The following is an 18,559-nucleotide window of genomic DNA, read 5'->3' on the forward strand; positions in this document are numbered from 1 at the left end:
TATAATTTGGCTGTTTTCCGAAAAAAAAACGCGGAAAACATTCCTGAAGTGGGATCTGATTCTTAGTCAGATCATAAAACATTTTTTGATTTTGTTGGGAAAAACATGGTCAGAGAAAAGTCTTTCCATCGAAAACTTAGATTACGAGTTTTAAACAAAATGCTGACAAGTAAAAACAAAGAAAACACAACTAACAAACTTAGTTTTCACTTTTTTCTAAATATAGCAAAACCTTTTACTACATTTTTTTCAATAATAGTTTGCGCTCACTGCTAATTCACATACTTTGGCTGACGGTATTATCGGGGGAGCTCAATTTAAGTGCTGCCTGAATGCGGAGCATAAATTAAGAGGCTCTAAGCGCTGCAAAGTAAGTTTCCTTAACGCTGACCAGCCGGATGGACTCTATCCTTAATATTCATAAATTGCCGGGAACACGTTGATTATATCGCTTTTGATGCGCTGCCCTGTCTGTTGTTTTCACCCCCCCACCAGGCCCATTAAACGCCATTTTAAATCGAAATTACAAGGCAAGCAACAAGTGAGGGACGAGATTGGTGTAGTTACTTTGATTTTATTGTTGTAATTTCTTGGAACACTTTACATTTACATTTAAATTTATACGCCATAGATGCGAGACGATAAACGACGACTACACACACATAACAATTTGACAGTTTAATTGATTTAATTTACGCACCACATTGATAAGGATCGGTGCGGGATCCTACCTCGTAATTGATATCATCGCTAGATATAGTCGTAGTTCGTAAAGGTACACTTTTGCATATATGAATGTGTAGAGATATCCGCAGCTTGCGCATTTCTCGAAGCCTTGATTTATAAAGTATAAATATGTAGGTTACAGACAGATTACGCTACTAAATTAGAACATTGAATTGGGCAAAACTTGAGATTCTTGGAGAGAAAACAACACTCAACTAACAACGACGGAGCATCAAATTGGGGGGATCGAGGTCCGAGATCGATCGCCTGCCCTCCGTGTCCATAATAGATATATTATATTAGTTTTAATAATAATTTCACTTGTTGCATTTGTTCAGTATGGCCAATGTCGGAGCTCTTGGCTTCCGCGTCTTAGAATTTGGTCTTGCCGAAGATGAAGTTGCCCGGCGCATCCAAGTCCTCGGCGGCGAAGTACTCCTTCCACAAGGCGGCAAACTGCTCCCTGGTGACCTCGTCCTGGCCCTGGGCCATCTTGCCGAAGGCCTCCTCGCACTCGGTCTTCTCCAGGCCGTAGCTGGAGCAGACCAGCGTGAACTCGGTCACGTCGATGCCGCCATCGTGCGAGGCGTCCTCCAGGTCGAACATGAAGTTCATGTAGGCGTTCTGCCAGTCCATCACGCTGCTGGGGTCCTTGGCGTAGGCGTCCCACATGTTGCACCACTCGTCGACGCTGACCTGGAATATAGGATGCCATAAAGGATGAAGATGCGTCGAGATTGCGGATTGCGGATGGCGGATGGCGTATTAGAAGCTCCAGATTTATGCATCACGCCCCGTGCTGAAAAGGCCATTAGTAGGTAGCGCCTCGGGCGGAGTTTCCCCATAAAACATCCCCTGTCCATGATTATGCCTGTTTCGGTGCCGTAATTTATGCCCCCCCAAAAATGCTATCTAGTGATAGCCAATACCGAACAAGGCAATTACCGCAACATCGCCTTGACCAACTTGGCTGACCGCCTTTTCAGCAGGAGGTACCGCCACAGTAGTACCAGTACCAGCACCATCCCATTAATTGTGGCCAGCCGTTACGTTTTGGCATGTTTTAATACCGCCATAAATAAGTGCGAGGGTTGTGTCTGGCCAGGACCACTTGTACTGCCAATTGGCACTTCACCCCACCCTCCCCACTGTTCACAAAAGGAACTCTAAACAGCGATTCGAACTAACTGCATATTTGTGTGTTTATGGCCCCAGACTGAATCGAAACGAGCCAGATCCTTGACCCTGTACCGCTGAGAGATGCGTAGTCTAGCCAACTGCAGCTCCTTTTCCGGCTAATTTGGGACCGTGTCACGGCACGTGCTCCGACTTGAATTGCTGCGCAAAGTGAACAATAAATCTTAAGCTGACTGCCACAAAGGCGGGCCAACAATGGTGGGGATTTGGCATATTTTGGCAGAAAACTCCATCAAGTTCCTTGGCCGGTGGCCAGAACTTTTGTGGCTTTGTGGCAGACGAAGTTCCACTACCTCATTTAGTTTAGTTGTGCACAAAGTATCCGTAGACCAGTAGACCAGTAGACCAGTAGACCAGTAAACCAGTAAACCCGTAACCCTTGGAACGCGCCAATAGAATTAAGCCGAGGTTTTGTTGGTCTGACATTTCAATTTCTGTTCGCTTTATATCGCATTGTTGCGGGTTTTGATCGCCGTTTGTTGATATTGAACTATGTGCTGCTCCGGATTATAATTTAATTTGCTGCCGCACTGGCGGTGCGATTATGCCAGGCAAAAACGACGGCAACTGTAGGGAGCCGTGCAGAACTGCATGACAAAGTTGGTCTTTGTTCGTAATGAGAAGAAAGTTGGTGGCAAGGAATACCCGGCCGGAATTTGGATTGCACTACTGCTCAAATAATTCACAATTCAATTTCCGCCCGCTGGCAGGGAATTTGTTTACCCCTCGGCATTCCGCACCAATAAAAAGGGAAATTTATGAACGGAATTTCTCTTCCGTTTTTTGCGTTTGTCTGTGCCAGCAAAGGACGTCCTGATGTGAGTGTGAATGTGAGTGTGAGTGTGAGTGTGTAGGTGGGTGTGTGAATGGGCCAGGGGCAGGGTGTCCTGTCCTGCACACTTGTCAGCTGCTGCCACAATGGCATCGAGTGCAGTCCATGGATTTCAGCACTTTCGGCACTGACAATGGAGTCAGACAAAAACCGAATCACTTGACATGTAATTGCCTTTGCCTCTGCAGCTCGCAACTCACCTGGCCGTCGTTGTCCTTGTCCGCTTTGGAGCGCAGGCCAGTCCAGATTTCCATCATCAGGTCGTAGGTCTCCTTGTTCTTCGGCGTGTCCTTCTGCCAGCCGCGCAGTTGGCAAACGCGCTGCAATTGGCCAAAAAAAAAAACAATACCAGTCAGCACGGACGGCACTTCCAAATTGAGTTATCGGTGGGCAAAAACTGCATGCAAAAACTGCAGGCAAAACATTGGCAGCATTTGCGCAGCGCTTTTGCTGATGTAGTTGCCAGAATTTCTCGAATGCACTCTTCAACAACATACACATTCAAATTTGTGCTACCTTTTTTGCTGGCAGTATTTCCGCTCCACTTACCTCGATGGCCAGCTCGAAGTCCTTAACGTCGATTTCGCCGCTTTGGTTCACATCTGTTGCGACACGCATTATGCCGCATTGTTGTTAATATTGGAGGGTAGTCAGCGTGAATTGCATGTTGTTGTCCCGCATTGTTTGCATTGGTCAGTCGGGGGCACAAAACCAAACAGCGCAGCCGAAAAAGTGCCGAAAAAGGGCCAAAAAAAGAACGAATAGAGCGATGAACAATGTACAAATCTTTTGGCAGGCTGCGACACAGTTCCGGTTGGCGGCGGTGGTGGTGCGAACATCATCGGAATTGCACAGCCTAACTGCCACCCCTCCACCTCATAAAAATCTCTACCACACTCAGAGAAAAAGTAGCACGAAATTTGAAAAAATTCTATATTCTTAAATCCACTTCTTTCCCCAGCATTTAAAATATGGTAATAAGATATTTGTTTACGTCTGCGTTGTGGCTTTTAATTTAGTTGTGTTCTATATTGCGATTATTTTTTAATCAGAAAACAATTTAAATTGTGTTCCATATTTATACCCTTGCAGAGGGTATTATAATTTCAGTCAGAAGTTTGCAACGCAGTGAAGGAGACATCTCCGACCCTATAAAGTATATATATTCTTGATCAGCATCACTAGGCGAGTCGATCTAGCCATGTCCGTCTGTCCGTCTGTCCGTCCGTCTGTCCGTCTGTCCGTCCGTCTGTCCGTCTGTCCGTCCGTTTATATGCAAACTAGTCTCTCAGTTTTAAAGCTATCTGCATGAAACTTTCCCAAAAGTTGTCTTTCTATTGCAGGTAGTATATAAGTCGGAACGAGCCGGATCGGACGACTATAGCAAATAGCTCCCATAGGAACAATCGGAAAAATAAATGAAAAAAAATTATAACTTTGCTGTTTTTTAATTTTTTGTTTAGTTCTTCGACATATAGTAATGGTTAAATATTTCCGATTTACGGTTTAAATTTCATCAAAATCGGTCGACTATAGCATATAGCTCCCATAGGAACAATCGGAAAAATAAATGAAAAAAAATTATAACTTTGCTGTTTTTTAATTTTTTGTTTCGTTCTTCGAGATATAGTAATGGTTAAATATTTCAGAATTATGTTTTAAATTTCATCAAAATCGGACGACTATAGCATATAGCTCCCATAGGAACAATCGGAAAAATAAATGAAAAAAAATTATAACTTTTCTGTTTTTTAATTTTTTGTTTAGTTCTTCGACATATAGCAATGTTTAATTATTTCAGAATTATGTTTTAAATTTTATCAAAATCGGACGTCTATAGCATATAGCTCCCATAGAAATAATAAAAATATATAAAATAACTATCTAATAATTGAGCTGCAAATCATCATAGTTTCAATGTTTTTCAGCATTTACTCAAGTAAATCATAATTTAAATGTTTTCAAAAGTATTTAATTCATGCAATAGCTGCAAGGGTATATGAACTTCGGCTTGCCGAAGTTTGCTTTCTTTCTTGTTTTTTTTACAAATGGTGGAAAATAAATAGTCATTTTAAGAGCTTTGAGACCATTAAATTCGAACTTTCAATTCAAAAGCAATTCATAAATACTTTTTACACCTTGGAACTCGTGAAAAAGAACAGAAATTCAATCAATCAATCAATTTTGGAACCAATAAATTATTAAAAGTCTTAAGTCTTAATTTATTTAAAAATCGATTCTTTTTTTAACTCTTAAAAAGTGTTTTAATGATATAACTCTTCAAGAAGTTTTAAGCTATAACCTATTTTAAGTTAAATTTGTTTGCAATTTCTTTGAAACTCTTTAAAAGTGTTTAAATGAATCCTTAAACAAACGTGTGTCGAGTTTTCTTTTTTAAACGTTCCTTTTTTCCGAGTGCCCCTCCCGCAACCCCTACACTTGGCTTTTGGCCATGCGGACGCTCCATAATCATTCGCAACGGTGTGCAAACGGCCACTTCAATGCTAGTGTCAAGTGTTTGGCGCTTGCGTTTTATGATCTTTTTTTTTGGGCGCTACTCTTTTGTTATTGCCTGACCATCTGCCGGCGAAGGGCGGGCACTGAGCCAAGTTAGTGTGAGTGTATATGGCAGGGATGAGCCAACCGCACCGGTGAATTAGTCATAATTGAATAGCACTTAACCTGAGCACACACACAGAGTAGCCGTCTTGCGAGCTCCGTCCTCGAAAGTTTCTCCTTTCGGCATTTGCATTTGCATTGCATTTAATTTAATTTTAAATTGTCAAGTTTTGTTTGACTTCGCTGACAGGCAAACACTTCTGTGCATTAGACATGGAAAGGAAAACACACTCGACGCATTCGAGTGGATTTCGTGCACTCACGTATACGCGATGTCGGAACACCACATTACGTATACGCTCCGTCTGCACCGCCGAGATGCTGGAAATGGAGATTAAATCGAAGGCGGAACTGCAAGCTAATAACTGTCATTCAGTTTACGGCTTTATTACGGGAAACCCCATATCCCTATCTCTGGCCAGCAGCTGCGGTGTGTTGTGTTTTTTAATCCTATTAAGGAACTTTCTGGCACTTGGAGTGCAATCTAATCAAAGTTTTCCAGCAGTGGTCCCCAGAAGTGGCAATAAGAGAAATGTCCATTCTCACCCGGGCCATTCATCATTCCGATAAATACTCACCGAAGAACACATTGAACAGGAAGAGCAGCTTCTTTTTGCGGAAATCGGAGATCGACATTATTGTTTTTTTTTTTTTTTTTTTTGTCTTCGCTGGTTGTTTTCTTTATTGCGCTTTTATTGGCTCTCCACAGTTGCAGCCGGAAATGGGGAACTGCAATGAAAACGAAAAAAACACAATTACACAAGCATCGTGAATAACATGAATTGGCAAATGAAGTGTATTTCAAAAGGAAACTGCGTTCAAGTTTAAAGTTTTCTCTCAATTAGCAATGGTGCCTCGTTAAAATAACAGTCAAGAAGGGGAATAAAAAGGAAAGAAACTGAAACCAAAACCAGCAGAATAGAACTGGCGGAAGCAGCAGGAAAAACGGATTGGGTTTGCTCTAGTTGACTGGCTTAGTTTATGCCAGCTAATTCAGGCAAAGGAAATAAAACAGGAGCGTCTAAGGATGCGAGGGGGGCAAAAGAGCCATGCGCCATGCAAATGCATCCCGTGGGAGGGGGGGGTGGCAAAAGGGGTAATGGGGGCGGGTCGAGTGCCGAGCTATGAGCGACACAAATGCAAGCAATGGCTTTGGCTCAGACTGCCCCCGCCACGCCCCCCTTTGAGAAATGGGGCTCATGGCTCATTTAACCTTCAATCAGCAGCCAGATGCAAGGCAGGGCCATGCGCTAAATTAGACAGAACTATATATGCATGCATTGGCATTGTGGAATGTATCTCGGCGGCAGCAGACGCACTAAACAGGGCCCAAACATCAAAGGACCAGAGCAGGCCATTAACAGCACTGAAAGCCTTCGTGTTTGCATTAACTGCCTCTAAACGAGACCGTCATGTGTATGTACCACGTTTATGGCTGCTAATTCGTGAAACTCAAGTGATTCGCAATCGCCTTTTAAGCTATGAAAAGTGTGCTTTGTTTTATATATTCGACAAGTCTAATGAATACGTCACAGGACGCTCTCATTTCCAACCTGCATAAAATCTTTTAAAAAAATCTATTTATATGGCCCATATTTCGAGGTGGTTTTTATTCCTTTTTAAACGAAAGCCTTTAATGGGGACTCAAAATAAGAGCTTGCTGAAAGCAATATTTCTCAAGCAATGACTAATAAAATAAATCAATTACGAAATGAGACACTTAATTCGCTTGTTTTCAAGGCTGTCGCAATCTGCGAAATAGTCTTCGCATAAACACAGTAAATATTTGCCTTATTTTACTTTCGGGGACGCCTTCCATCCACTCGTACCCCTTGCTCCAAAAACTGACATTTGTTTAGCTTGGCTCGAAGCGACTAAGGTAGCCAAAGCATAATTCCACAACAGAGGGAAATTGCTGCGAGGATGTCAAGTGGAAAGTGGTATGCAATGAACATGACAACGGCAACGGCCACGACGATACCGTTGGCCAAGAAAACGCCGATGGCCCACGGCTGATGGCTGATGGCTGTTGCCTGATGGCTGATGGCTAAAAGCGGAGCACTTCCTTTTGGCAAAAATGCAGTTTTCCTCGGAAATGAAATTAAATGGAATATCTCCGAGTCGCCAATTGGATATGCTGCTGAGCGGCAAATTGAAATAAGGCATCCGATCCAAAACGGCGCAAAGGTAAAGGCATTCGGTCAAGTGCAGGTAAATTTTGCTCTTACTAGAGCTAATATTATTATATTATTACGGCGAAAAGGTTGGTTTTTGTGAGCAGCCAAGGCTGATTCGCCCAAGGAAACGATGGCTCGAAATTGTAATTCCACTTGAAGTTGAGAGACATTATTAATATTGTTTTATTGCCTTCGGGTATCTAAGTGGGAGGTGAGGGCTACGCCTATCCCGATGAACACAGTGGGTTAAATATGACAAACTTATCAACTCTAAAAGGTTGGAAAATAATTAAAAAGTAAGCTGGATTTATAACCATTAAGCCCAAATAAAAGCAAACCGAGGCGATTAAAAATTGTAAGGTTTATAATATTTTCAAATTTATGTACTAAGCTGCCCACACGTTAGAGCAGTTAATCTTATCGAAAGCTGACTTCGATTTAAGCCACTATGGTTAAGGTAATGAAATTTACTAATTTCGCTTTTATACAAATTCATTTTTGACAAATATTTTGCTAGGTTAAATCGCTTGCTTAATCAATTTATTATTAATTTGGGTTTTGCGATGGTTGCACACATTGTGGCAAACGATGTCAAGTTCATTTAGTGTTAAATGCACACACATTTACGTATAAAGCAGACTGTCACAGTTCATTAATTTCCTACGTGAGCGTCAATTAACATCGGGTGAAATCGAAGTGGGCGTGAAAGAACCGAAATAAAAACTGAATGTAAAAGCACACAAAAAGTGTAAAATTCAATTTGAATCCCTTTCCAGTTTTATGTCCAATTGCAACTGCATAAGTTACTTTTTTACAGGCTATAAGGACAGCTCCACCTAAAATACCAGCACGTAGCAAGGAGGTAAAAGTTTTCATGTTTTTTGAGAAACTTAATCAAATTGTTGAAATTTTTGTATGCACAAACAATACCTTTATATGTTAAAATATGTTCGGATTAGAAATTTCTTAAATTAGATTCCTGGCCATGGAAAAAAAATTAACTTGAGTACCCTGTTTATTACTTTGCTTTTCAGTGTGATACTTTTCACAAATCGCTTGTAGCTTGTTAGATAGTTTACTCTTTTAAAATATCCTGTCAAAGCGGCAAGGTAATATCTTATAAAGTTTTTGAATGAAAAGGAACAACGGCCCGCAGGCGTACACCAATGTAAGGTTTAATATTTGTCAAAGATCGTAAGTCCTTATATAGGAAATACTTTTAACCTTTTTGAAATTTTCGATTTCACCTCCCAAGACTATTTAAGTAAAAAGTGAAAAGTGAAAGTATAAAAATAATTTAATTTGGTCCAATTTTTCACTGATTTTAATATGGTAACAAAATCGAATTGCCTTTTTGCATTAATAGATTTAAATGCTCAATTGACTGCCCTTGGTAGTGATCTGGTTTTATAAAGCCACGTTGCAGTAGGATTTTCACTCCCTGTGAAATTAAATCCTGACACACGAAAATGCTGGCAGATGTAATTTAAGCCAATCCACCGGAATCTCATTTCGCTGGCACTAACGGCTCGCAATTGGAGATGGCCCTGGAAATTTAAAGCCTTTTAATAGCCTGATGTGCGGATTATTTATCCTCGAAATTAATAATTAAATACGCGCGCAAATTGAATTCATCGATGCCATTTGTTTCTCACTTTTCCGTTTTCCGCTTTCTGTTTGGCGGCCGAGCACATTACGCATACGCCGTGTGCCGCCGCCATTTGTTTGTCGTTGTGGGCATGACATGGGGATGGCTATGGGCATTTATGAAGCCGCCCCCCATTAATTACCAATACTCATGCGCCAATGCATAAAAGCCACGCGCTGCCGGCCGCAAAACAGCGTCGGCTTTTGTGGCACGAGGCGACCACATTAACCAACATCACCGAAGGCTCGTTAATTGGGTTCTGTTTGAGTTTCGCTGGTACTTGCATATTCGGCTGTGCTGCGCAACGAGTTTCTAATAATGGAAATGTGGCGAAAATATTTAAGCGCTTTATACGGCCTCTCGAGCCATAAATCGCCATCTGCGAAGTTATAAATTTCAATATGAAGACATCAATGTTTTAATTGCATTTTTAGTGGCGGGTGAGATGTGGAACGGCCTGATTTGATTTGGCAATTTATTGGGCAATCAAATTTAGAGAACGACCCACTGGCCGTTTATCAACACAATTTGATTTGCATAAACTGACTCTATTTTTTTTGTTTGGCCTGCAATGTGTTTATTATGCAAAATCCCCAGCGGGGCAAGGGCAGGTGCAGGATACTCATAAATTATTTGAGAATAAAATGCGGGACAAGGATTATAAATTCATGGCATTCGCATAGTTGACAGTTGTGAGGCAGTGCTGAAAAGTATGCTACACCCCGACACTCGAATTTGATCGATTTTGCCAGTCGATTTGCGTACTAATTATAATTGTTTTGATTGCATCAGCATGCAAATCGGGTTAGGCGAATATTTATTTGGGCTGTCATGGGCAGCATTTACGGAGCACAGATAGCTGCTGATCCCAGCAATATAATCCCCCGACGATGCTCGCGACCAAATGACCCAGTCCCAAACCCAATCCCAAACCCAATTGCTTTTCCAATTCTCACCCATCTTCATTCTCAATTCGAGTTGGGCGTCGCTTCGCTGGCATAGTTTTCAACGGTCGCTAATTACTTTTGCGCTGCCGTAAATTTGCGCAGCCAATTTAAAATAATAGACAATGCAAGTGGCGTCGTCGTTTGCTCTTTATCTGCTGATGCAGCTCGGGGAATTGTCCGTGGTCCGTGGTCCGTTGTCCGTTGTCCGTTGCCCGATGTCCACTATCTGCCCGGTGCCCACTTGGCTGTGCCTTTGTTGCATTGTCCGGCTGGCAGCAATTCTGTGTAATTTGCATTAATTTACATTTAATTTGCAGCCGCGGAGGAGCCAAGGAGCAGACAATGCGCGGCCTAAGGCCAGCGACGCATGCCTGGCCAAACAGCAGGACCAAACCGTGCTGACTGACTGACAGGACGAGGATCCTTGGTCCTTGGGCTCTCGCTTCTGCCTTGCCATGCATTTACCTTGGCCTGGCCAGCAAAACTTTGGCCAGGCCGATTTCAATGAATTCATTATGGCTGGCCAAGGTGGGGAAGTAAGAATATTCTTCCAGTTGTTAAATTGTCGAGAGGCTGGTTGTGTTTCGCACAACCACCGCCCTTTTTTCTCCCCTTAAAAGACCTCTTTCACAAACTATCTGCCCACTCAAGAAAAACTGGGGCTCGGGTTCCTGTTGAGCCAGCAGCAGCATTTTGAGCCACCCACTTGTGCTCGTTACTTTTGGCTTGTTCTTTTGTCGTCGGTGGTTTTCGAAATGTATGTTTTTCAAAAATTTGCGCCATTATTATTCTTGTAACGGAAACTCTTAACACAAACACACTTGCACACTCGCACAATGCACTCGCTCACACACACACCAGCACACACACACACAGGTACTTTTTGGACTTCAACTTTACCGTTGCTTCTGACTCTGTCTTCTTTCTAACTGAAATATCGGACTTCGGATGTCGGATTTCGGTTGTCGGACTTTGGATTTCGGCACCCTGGACCTGGACTCACTCGTCTGCTCGGCAACGCGGTTGGCCGTCTTGTGATGCTCGTTGCCGTCGAGCCAGCGGCTTTTATATGGGCTCCCCGTCTGCGCCGACGTCGCTGTCGGCGTCGGCAGAACTTGGGCACTATGGGTGCCCTATGTCATCGCTGCGTTTTATCTTATCGCAGTCGCCGTCGCAGTCGCTGTCGCAGTCGACTTCGCTGTGTGTGTGTATGTGTGTATGTGTGTGCGAGAGTGTGCATGGGCAGTGCAGCAGTGTGAGTGCAGTGTGCTTTTTGGCCACCACGTGCACTGTTACGAGCAGAAGCATCAGCAGAAGTATCAGCATCAGCATGCGGCATATTTGCTCGTGGGTTTGTTTTGGGATTTGACACTCGCAGAAAACTCCATGCTGGGCTGGCGGACTGCACTTTATTTTGGTAATTAAATGGCGTTTCTTATCGGCCGGCATACATTGTAGTGGGCTCAGGGGTTACGACGCCCCGGGCTTTCAAGAACACTGAGGAATGTGCAGCTAGCTTACCGGGTTACTGTCGGGACAAAGGAATGTTCGCTCGGTTTTACTAAGCTCGTATTAAAAGTTTATCACCCTTTCTCCTGTTTTTGGTCTAGTTTAAGACTTGGTAGAAAACTATAAACTGTTTCGTGTTGTCATTTAACTAAATTATTTTCTAAGATTAAATAGAATGCATCCATTAGTAAATCTTATAGTGCGTCAATGTTATTAACCTAAGGTTGTGCATCAATTTTTTTATGAAAGAATTTAATCATTTTTTTTTTAACTGATACTTGTTTTTATAAAATTTACAAAAGTATAATTAAATAATCTCACAAAAGAAGCAGTTTAACAATAAACTTTATTTTGAACCCAAAGAACCAAAAAAAATTATCATTTTTGGGTTTGCTTTAAAGGTTTAATATTTTTTGTGCTAAAAAAAATTTTTAATTTTAAAGAGTACTAAAAAAATTATACTTAAAATTCATGGAATGTTTAAATTAATTGTCTATAAGGGATAATTTTTCTATTTTTATTATTTTTGAAGACAATTTAATAGTATTTCAAATTATGATAAATAATTCGGTGCCAACAGCAGTTAAGAATGTATCTGGTTTATAAATCTGTGCAAAATATTGCGAAATTTCCCTAAATTTAATTAATTATAAGCACACCCAATAAATGGATATACTTTTATGGCACCCAGCCAAATAAATGCAATTCTCGCAGTGTACCACAACATAACAAATCAAAATGTGCAAATGTTGTGGACAAATTTTTAGCATAGCCTTGACACACACACTATGAACCGAAACTCACTCGCACACTCACTCAAAACGGGGCTGCCCAGACACACTGACACACGGCCACATAGGCTGCGAGCTGGGCTAAACTTGGCTAAAGTTAATTTGGCCCAAAGAAGGCAGCCGAAGCAGCTGCTGCTGCTGCTGCTACTGCTGCAGCAATAACAAGGCAGCAGGACGGCACTTGGCGGCATAATTTCTGGTGGCGCATTCAATCTTGGCCAAGAGTGTACCACCAACCGACAGCAGCTAGAAAAAAGCATTTAAGTCTAGCAATTTCCAGGCTGTCTGCCCGGCTTTTAATTACACAAAGCAGACATATACAGCTCATGTATTTCAGCTGTTAATTGTCAAGTTTTGGCTGAAATGTCGTTGCCAATTTATCAGGCGACTCCGGAGCAGGCCGTTCGTTTGGCTTTGGCCCACATCCTGGTGCTTTTCTGCTGCTGCTTTTCGGCTGGCGACACCCAGCGGGGGTCCTGCAGCCAGGACCTGTTCCACTTTCACGCCGTTCCACCGGGCAGCAGCTGATGCTTATTGCAGATGACCGTTTTACCAATGTTTCGTTCCGCCTGCTCTGCTCTTCTGGATGTGTGTGTGTGAGTGTGTTTGTGGGGGGTGTGTGTGGGAGCGACGGTGCGTGTTGGAGTAGGCAAATGTTTAAATTTGTGGCCTTTTTACCTGTTTGCATCTCAAGTGGCCAAGGGCTATGTCCTGCCTCCATGTGTGCATGTGTGCGCAGGAAACGGAAGCCGACATTGACACAGTTTGAAATTAACATGAGCCTGGCTGACGAAGACCCACTAACATCTTGAATGCCTTCTAGCGTTTGGCCCCATTTCTCAGCGTTTAGCTGTCCACCTATTTCATGTTGTTTCTTTTTTTTGGCTCTCCATTCCACGTCTGCGTCTGCTCTTTCCTCCCATTTACCCTGCCGCCTAAGTGGGACCACTAAACGTTCCGTTGTGGCTCACACACGAGCAGAGAAAGTACACTGGGAAAAAGTTTAAGTTTGCCCATAAAAAACCAGACATGCAAACTCAAGAAAATAAATATATTAAAAATAACATTTCAAAACTATAGATTTGTTCCCAAGAAATGATATCCTTCGCGATTAAAGAGACACAAGAGAAAAAATAAAGGAATTTAGCAGATTCAACTAATTGGTCAAAAAGACATGAACAAAAAAATTTTAAATTCATTTCAAAAATTAAATTGAGTGAGATTTTACAAAATCAATAATTTCAATAGACAGAGCTCGTATTTTAAAGTTAAAACAAGTAAAATATTCAATTAAAAATACAAATAATGTTTATAAAATAATGATTTTTTAATGATCATATAATTTAAACAATAAAATGATTTACTATCCAAAAGCCGTTTAATTATAAATAGTAATATTCAATTGCTTTTAGATTAAATGATTTTTAGATTAATTATTTCTTAAACTTCATAGACCTCATTAAATTAAGTGAAACTTTTAATTTGAATAGAAATTATGGTGGGAGGATAAATCAACTTTTTTTTAAGTGTAGACGTTTTAAAGGTGCACGGCAACGGCGAATTATTTGAGGGTAGCCGGCAGCCACCAACTACTGCCTCCCACCCTAGGAACACGTTCCCCTCGAGCTGCTGCTGCTCCTGCTGCTGTTTCTACTGCTCCTGGTGGCCACCACCTTTGTGCAGAGGACGTTCCGTGCCAGCCACACACTCGTCGCTTACCTGCTCGGCAATGGCAACTTGATTAGACCAACATGAAATTAAGTAATTTTGCCGTATTGTTTAGTGTTCCAGCTTGGCAACAAGAGTGGGCGGTGGCAGATCGGCAGATGGGCGGAGGAGGCAGTTGCAGGGCCGTGGGGGTAGAAGCAACGGACACCACAATGGCGACCGAGAACAAAGCAGGTCACAAAGGAAACCACCAAACAAACCGAACTTAATGAAAACATTTGTATCCCAGCCGAGGATGAGTCTCCTGCCCAGGACTCTCCCCAAAGCGGAAGATGGAAAGAAAAATAGTAGAAAATAAATAATATATGCTATATGCTATATGCTATATGCTATACGCTATATGCTATATGCTATATGCTATATGCTATATGCTATATGCTATATGCTATATGCTATATGCTATATGCTATATGCTATATGCTATATGCTATATGCTATATGCTATATGCTATATGCTATATGCTATATGCTATATGCTATACGCTATATGCTGAAGAGCGCAAAGTTTTGGAACTATATAAAATTCCATTTGCACACGTCGAAGCCACTGAGATAAGCTGGGAAAAATCAAGCATACGCTATGCAGTATTTTATAAAAGCAGAGCAGACGCTCTCGCAAAACTCGTGTGTCATGAGCAACTTTAACTAAATTGCATTTCCCTCTATGACACAGCACACTCTCCTCATCTGGCGAAATCATCATCTCATTTAGCATAATCAGAAACGGAACACTTTGGGCCCTGCCATGCATTCTCATATCGCAAATGGCGAGTAAAACAATTTGAGTTCTGGGGGAAATGGCATATAGTCCACTTTAAGTGGAATTCCCTTTGAATTTAAATGCGCCGAAAAGGGAAGGCAGCCGAAAAAGTTAGGGCCATACGTCGACCCCTTCTAATTTCCATCTCCCAGCCAGAGCTCCGCCCCTGAGTCCGGGATTCCCTGCAAAAAGGTGCAGGTGGGGCGTTGCAAATTGTGGCAAATCGGGCCGGGACAGGTGAGCAAAGCCTTCAACGCCCCCCATCTGGACCTTGCTGGCTCTGCAGCCTGGGATTAAATCAGCTTGCCCCAAAAATAACGCAAGCTTGTCATGCATGGTAGTGGCTAAAGGGGGCTAAAGGTGGCTTAAGGGGGGACGTGGCCTGGCCCGGCGCTTGTCTGTGTAATTTACTATTATTTTTTAAGCACTCTCCTTTTATGCTCGCTGCTACATACAAGCGTTTTTATTGTTTGTTTGTTTTTTTTGGCATTTTGTTTGTTTTCAGCTGGCGTCCTTCCGCCCACCTCCTCCACCCATTGTTTGGAAAAGGCGGTGAATTTACGGGATGACGAGGGTGCAGACCCCGCAGTTGCACGTGAGAAATTACACATGTCCTCCAATGTTTTCGGAATGTCTGCATGCGATTGCAGCAGGAGTATCTGAATCTGAATCTAGATCCCTATCTGTATCTGTATCTGCATTTGCATCTGCAACTCTGACTATTTGTTTGTTCTCTCATTTCGTTGTTTGTTTGTTGTCTTTTCTTTTGGGTTTTTTTTTTTTTTGCTTCTTTTTGTTTTTTGTTGACCTGGTACTTGTGTGCGCTTGCTGCCAGATTTATGTTTTGCCAAACGGAATTTGTCTAGTGTAGTTTGCATCCTTGCAGCCATGCCGAATAGCAAATTGATGACCCGAGATTTTCGCTGCAGTCGCTGATTTCCCATTAGCCGGGCCAAATTGAATTTACTGCTGGCCCGGTGGAAAGGCTTGCGTAATTATTTCCACGTGCTTTGACGGTCATTTCGAAATTATTACATTTCCCACCCACATAACAAAGGCTTACATAACGCCCCGAGCTTTCCACTCTTCAGGCCACATAAACTGAATTTTAATTTGACTCGCCAAACGCCAACAGCCTGTGGGGGCGGTCTACCTTTGGCCCGAACTGACCTTCCGAAAAAATTCGGAATTCTTTTTTGTTTACATTCAGGAAGCACTGCAAACAAAATACTAAATAAGAAATTAGAAAATTAGGCCTCACTGCAGCGACGATGCTCTTTAATTTAAAAAGAATTTTTTTTTTATTGAACAATTGTATACGTAATTAATTAATTATCATATAAAAGTAGTTATACCATACCACCTAGTCATCTGATGCGATATGCTCTTGACAATTGCAAAGATAACGCTAGAGATTGTTAAGATATTCGCCCCATATCAGCGTGGGACCATCTCAAGTTTGTCAAGCTATTTAAATATTAAAAATTTGCCGTAGAAACAATGCTATAAATATAATTATTGTTATCAAAATACAAATAATGTATAAACTTAAAAATAGTGTTTAATAAATAATACTTTAACTACATACGCTTAATGACTAACACAGTATTCGTTAATCCGCAAATAATACTGTTTATCTGTTGAAATAAGTTTTTTTTTTTGCAAAGATAAATACTAGCAACAAAGCTTTTGTTTTGTTATTAATATTACCAAGATAAACTAATAAAGAAATTCTCGGAAAAAGTGATTCCCTGGAATTTATAATAATATATGAAATACACAAATTACGACTTTAAAGTTATAAAGTTAAATGTAAGCCTACCGTATTGAGGTAATTTCAAATCGCCTCGAATCAAGAGCAAAATAAAGGATAAAATAGAAGGTTTAATATGAAAAAAAATAGGTAAGAATTTTGTACAGTCTCCTACCGTTAAGTATAATAAATTAACTCCATTTAATTATTTTAGGTTTTGATATTTTGCTTTATCTCTTAATTTGCAGCAAACAGTTTTAAGCAATGCGAAGACTCTTTTGACCGGCGAATCTAGTGCAAATTTGGCTCATGCCCGTATGCAAACACATATGCAAAATAAATACCAGACAAACGGATGGTATAATAACAATTATTGCCTCGCCGGCCCAATTTTACAGTCCCCACTTGGCTTGGATGTCGGGCGGGAAGGGCGCAATGACAGCGGAAGCTGAAAATTTCATTGATTTTGGCAGCGACTGTGGCGACGGAAGCCATGAAAAAGCCAGCAGTCAGCAGTCGGCAGTAGGGCTCGACTTCTGGGCCAAAAATTCGGGCAGCTCCAACCAGACCGGGCCACTTGACTATGGTAATTTATATCTTCGGCGACCTCGCCTGCCATTGGGTGGGAATTCGCAAGGGTGGCGATAGGGGATACGGGATATGGGATACTGTTTGGGTGGACGGGTGTGTGGATGAGTGGGTGATGTGTAAGGTCTAGGCTAAGGTTATGACATGGCCGGGCCAAACATTGCCAGGAAATGTTGGGTAAACAACGACTGCGGTCTTTTTTTGTACTCCGTTTGGCAGGGCAATTGCCGCATTTGTATCTGAGACTGCGTCACTTTCACCACGAAATGTTTGCCAGATAAGCGTGAATGTTGGCTAAGAAGGCGATCTTCCTGATAAGTCCAAGGGGTTTCCCTTATCAAAAACGGCCTTCCAGAAACCTCGTGAGCGGAGGCTGGTCCGCTGATTGCCGGCTGGCTCATTTGAAAATCAAATTTATCCAATTGCCTTGGCTTTTGACAGGCCTCAATCTAAAATGCAATTAGTAATTGTGCAGCTTCACTGTTGTTGCTTTTCCTTGCTCTTACTTGTTTGCATTGGGTAATTGGCTTTATCTGACTGTGCCATCTCTGCACTGCGCCACAATCTCAGTGTCTCGGACTGCATGACATAATTTTCGTATTTAATTCGAACCCACCTTGATTAGGCAGTCTCCCGGGGGAGTCGCCGGCTCGGCCACGTCTATCGGGTTCAATCGAGTTCAAGTCGCCTAAATGCCAAGCGGAATAATTTGCCACTTGACAAGCATATGTCTCCGCTCACACAGCCTCTCGACGAGCGGTTCATTTACAGCGATTTCGCATCAGCGTCACATGGAAACCGCAGATTTTGCGCCACATACAGCAACCGCTAGAAGAAAAGCGAGGAAAAACGCGGATAAACCAAATCAAACAAGTAGGTATGCAAACTACGGCAAGCCGATGTTTGTATACCCTTGCAGCTATGGCAAAATTGTAATGTTCTTTATAAAAACTTTATTCCGATTTTAATGCATATAAAGGCAGTGAAGCTTTGTTTGATTTTCCGATGAATTAATCGATCGCTATCTGATATCGTCAATAAAATTATTAATGTTCAATTATTCTATACTTTTTATGGCAGCTATATAGTCTACTGATTTGAGTAACAATTAAAGCGTAATTCTGAATTATTTAACCATTACTTTGTCTACAAAAAGTTAAAAAAAAATTAAAAGTTAGGGATGTTAAAACTAATTTTTACATTTACATGATATAGTCGTCTTATTTTTATTAAGTTTAAACTGTAATTCAAGCATAGCAATCAATTACTTTATTTCGAAGTATA

General features: G+C 41.6%; 1 protein-coding gene across 2 annotated transcripts; it reads right to left on the bottom strand.

Annotated features, from left to right (window-relative positions):
- Positions 1 to 558: 558 nt before the first annotated feature.
- On the bottom strand, positions 559 to 11,170 carry LOC108135161 (calexcitin-2). Of its 2 annotated transcripts, none has more exons than XM_017255783.2 (5): positions 11,047 to 11,170; positions 5,953 to 6,103; positions 3,305 to 3,357; positions 2,956 to 3,075; positions 559 to 1,422 (listed from the first exon to the last, which is right to left on the bottom strand). In XM_017255783.2, exons 2-5 carry the CDS (start codon positions 6,008 to 6,010, stop codon positions 1,099 to 1,101), a joined length of 555 nt encoding a protein of 184 aa, XP_017111272.1. In that variant the 5' UTR covers positions 6,011 to 6,103; positions 11,047 to 11,170; the 3' UTR covers positions 559 to 1,098. The 2 variants fall into 2 exon arrangements, with proteins under 2 accessions (XP_017111272.1, XP_041565570.1); XM_041709636.1 differs by having other exon boundaries at positions 11,150 to 11,168.
- Positions 11,171 to 18,559: the final 7,389 nt, after the last annotated feature.

The sequence above is a fragment of the Drosophila elegans genome, unplaced genomic scaffold (genome assembly GCF_018152505.1).
Source record: "Drosophila elegans isolate 14027-0461.03 unplaced genomic scaffold, ASM1815250v1 contig_476, whole genome shotgun sequence".
Taxonomy (NCBI): domain Eukaryota; kingdom Metazoa; phylum Arthropoda; class Insecta; order Diptera; family Drosophilidae; genus Drosophila; species Drosophila elegans.

Bases quoted from the DNA above. Each gene is read 5' to 3' on its own strand.
- LOC108135161 (XM_017255783.2), bottom strand. From the start codon at position 6,010: ATGTCGATCTCCGATTTCCGCAAAAAGAAGCTGCTCTTCCTGTTCAAT. The intron at 3,358-5,952 runs GTGAGTATTTAT...GTGTCGCAACAG, and splicing joins CCTGTTCAATGTGTTCTTCG to ATGTGAACCAAAGCGGCGAA. The intron at 3,076-3,304 runs GTAAGTGGAGCG...GGCCAATTGCAG, and splicing joins ACTTCGAGCTGGCCATCGAG to CGCGTTTGCCAACTGCGCGG.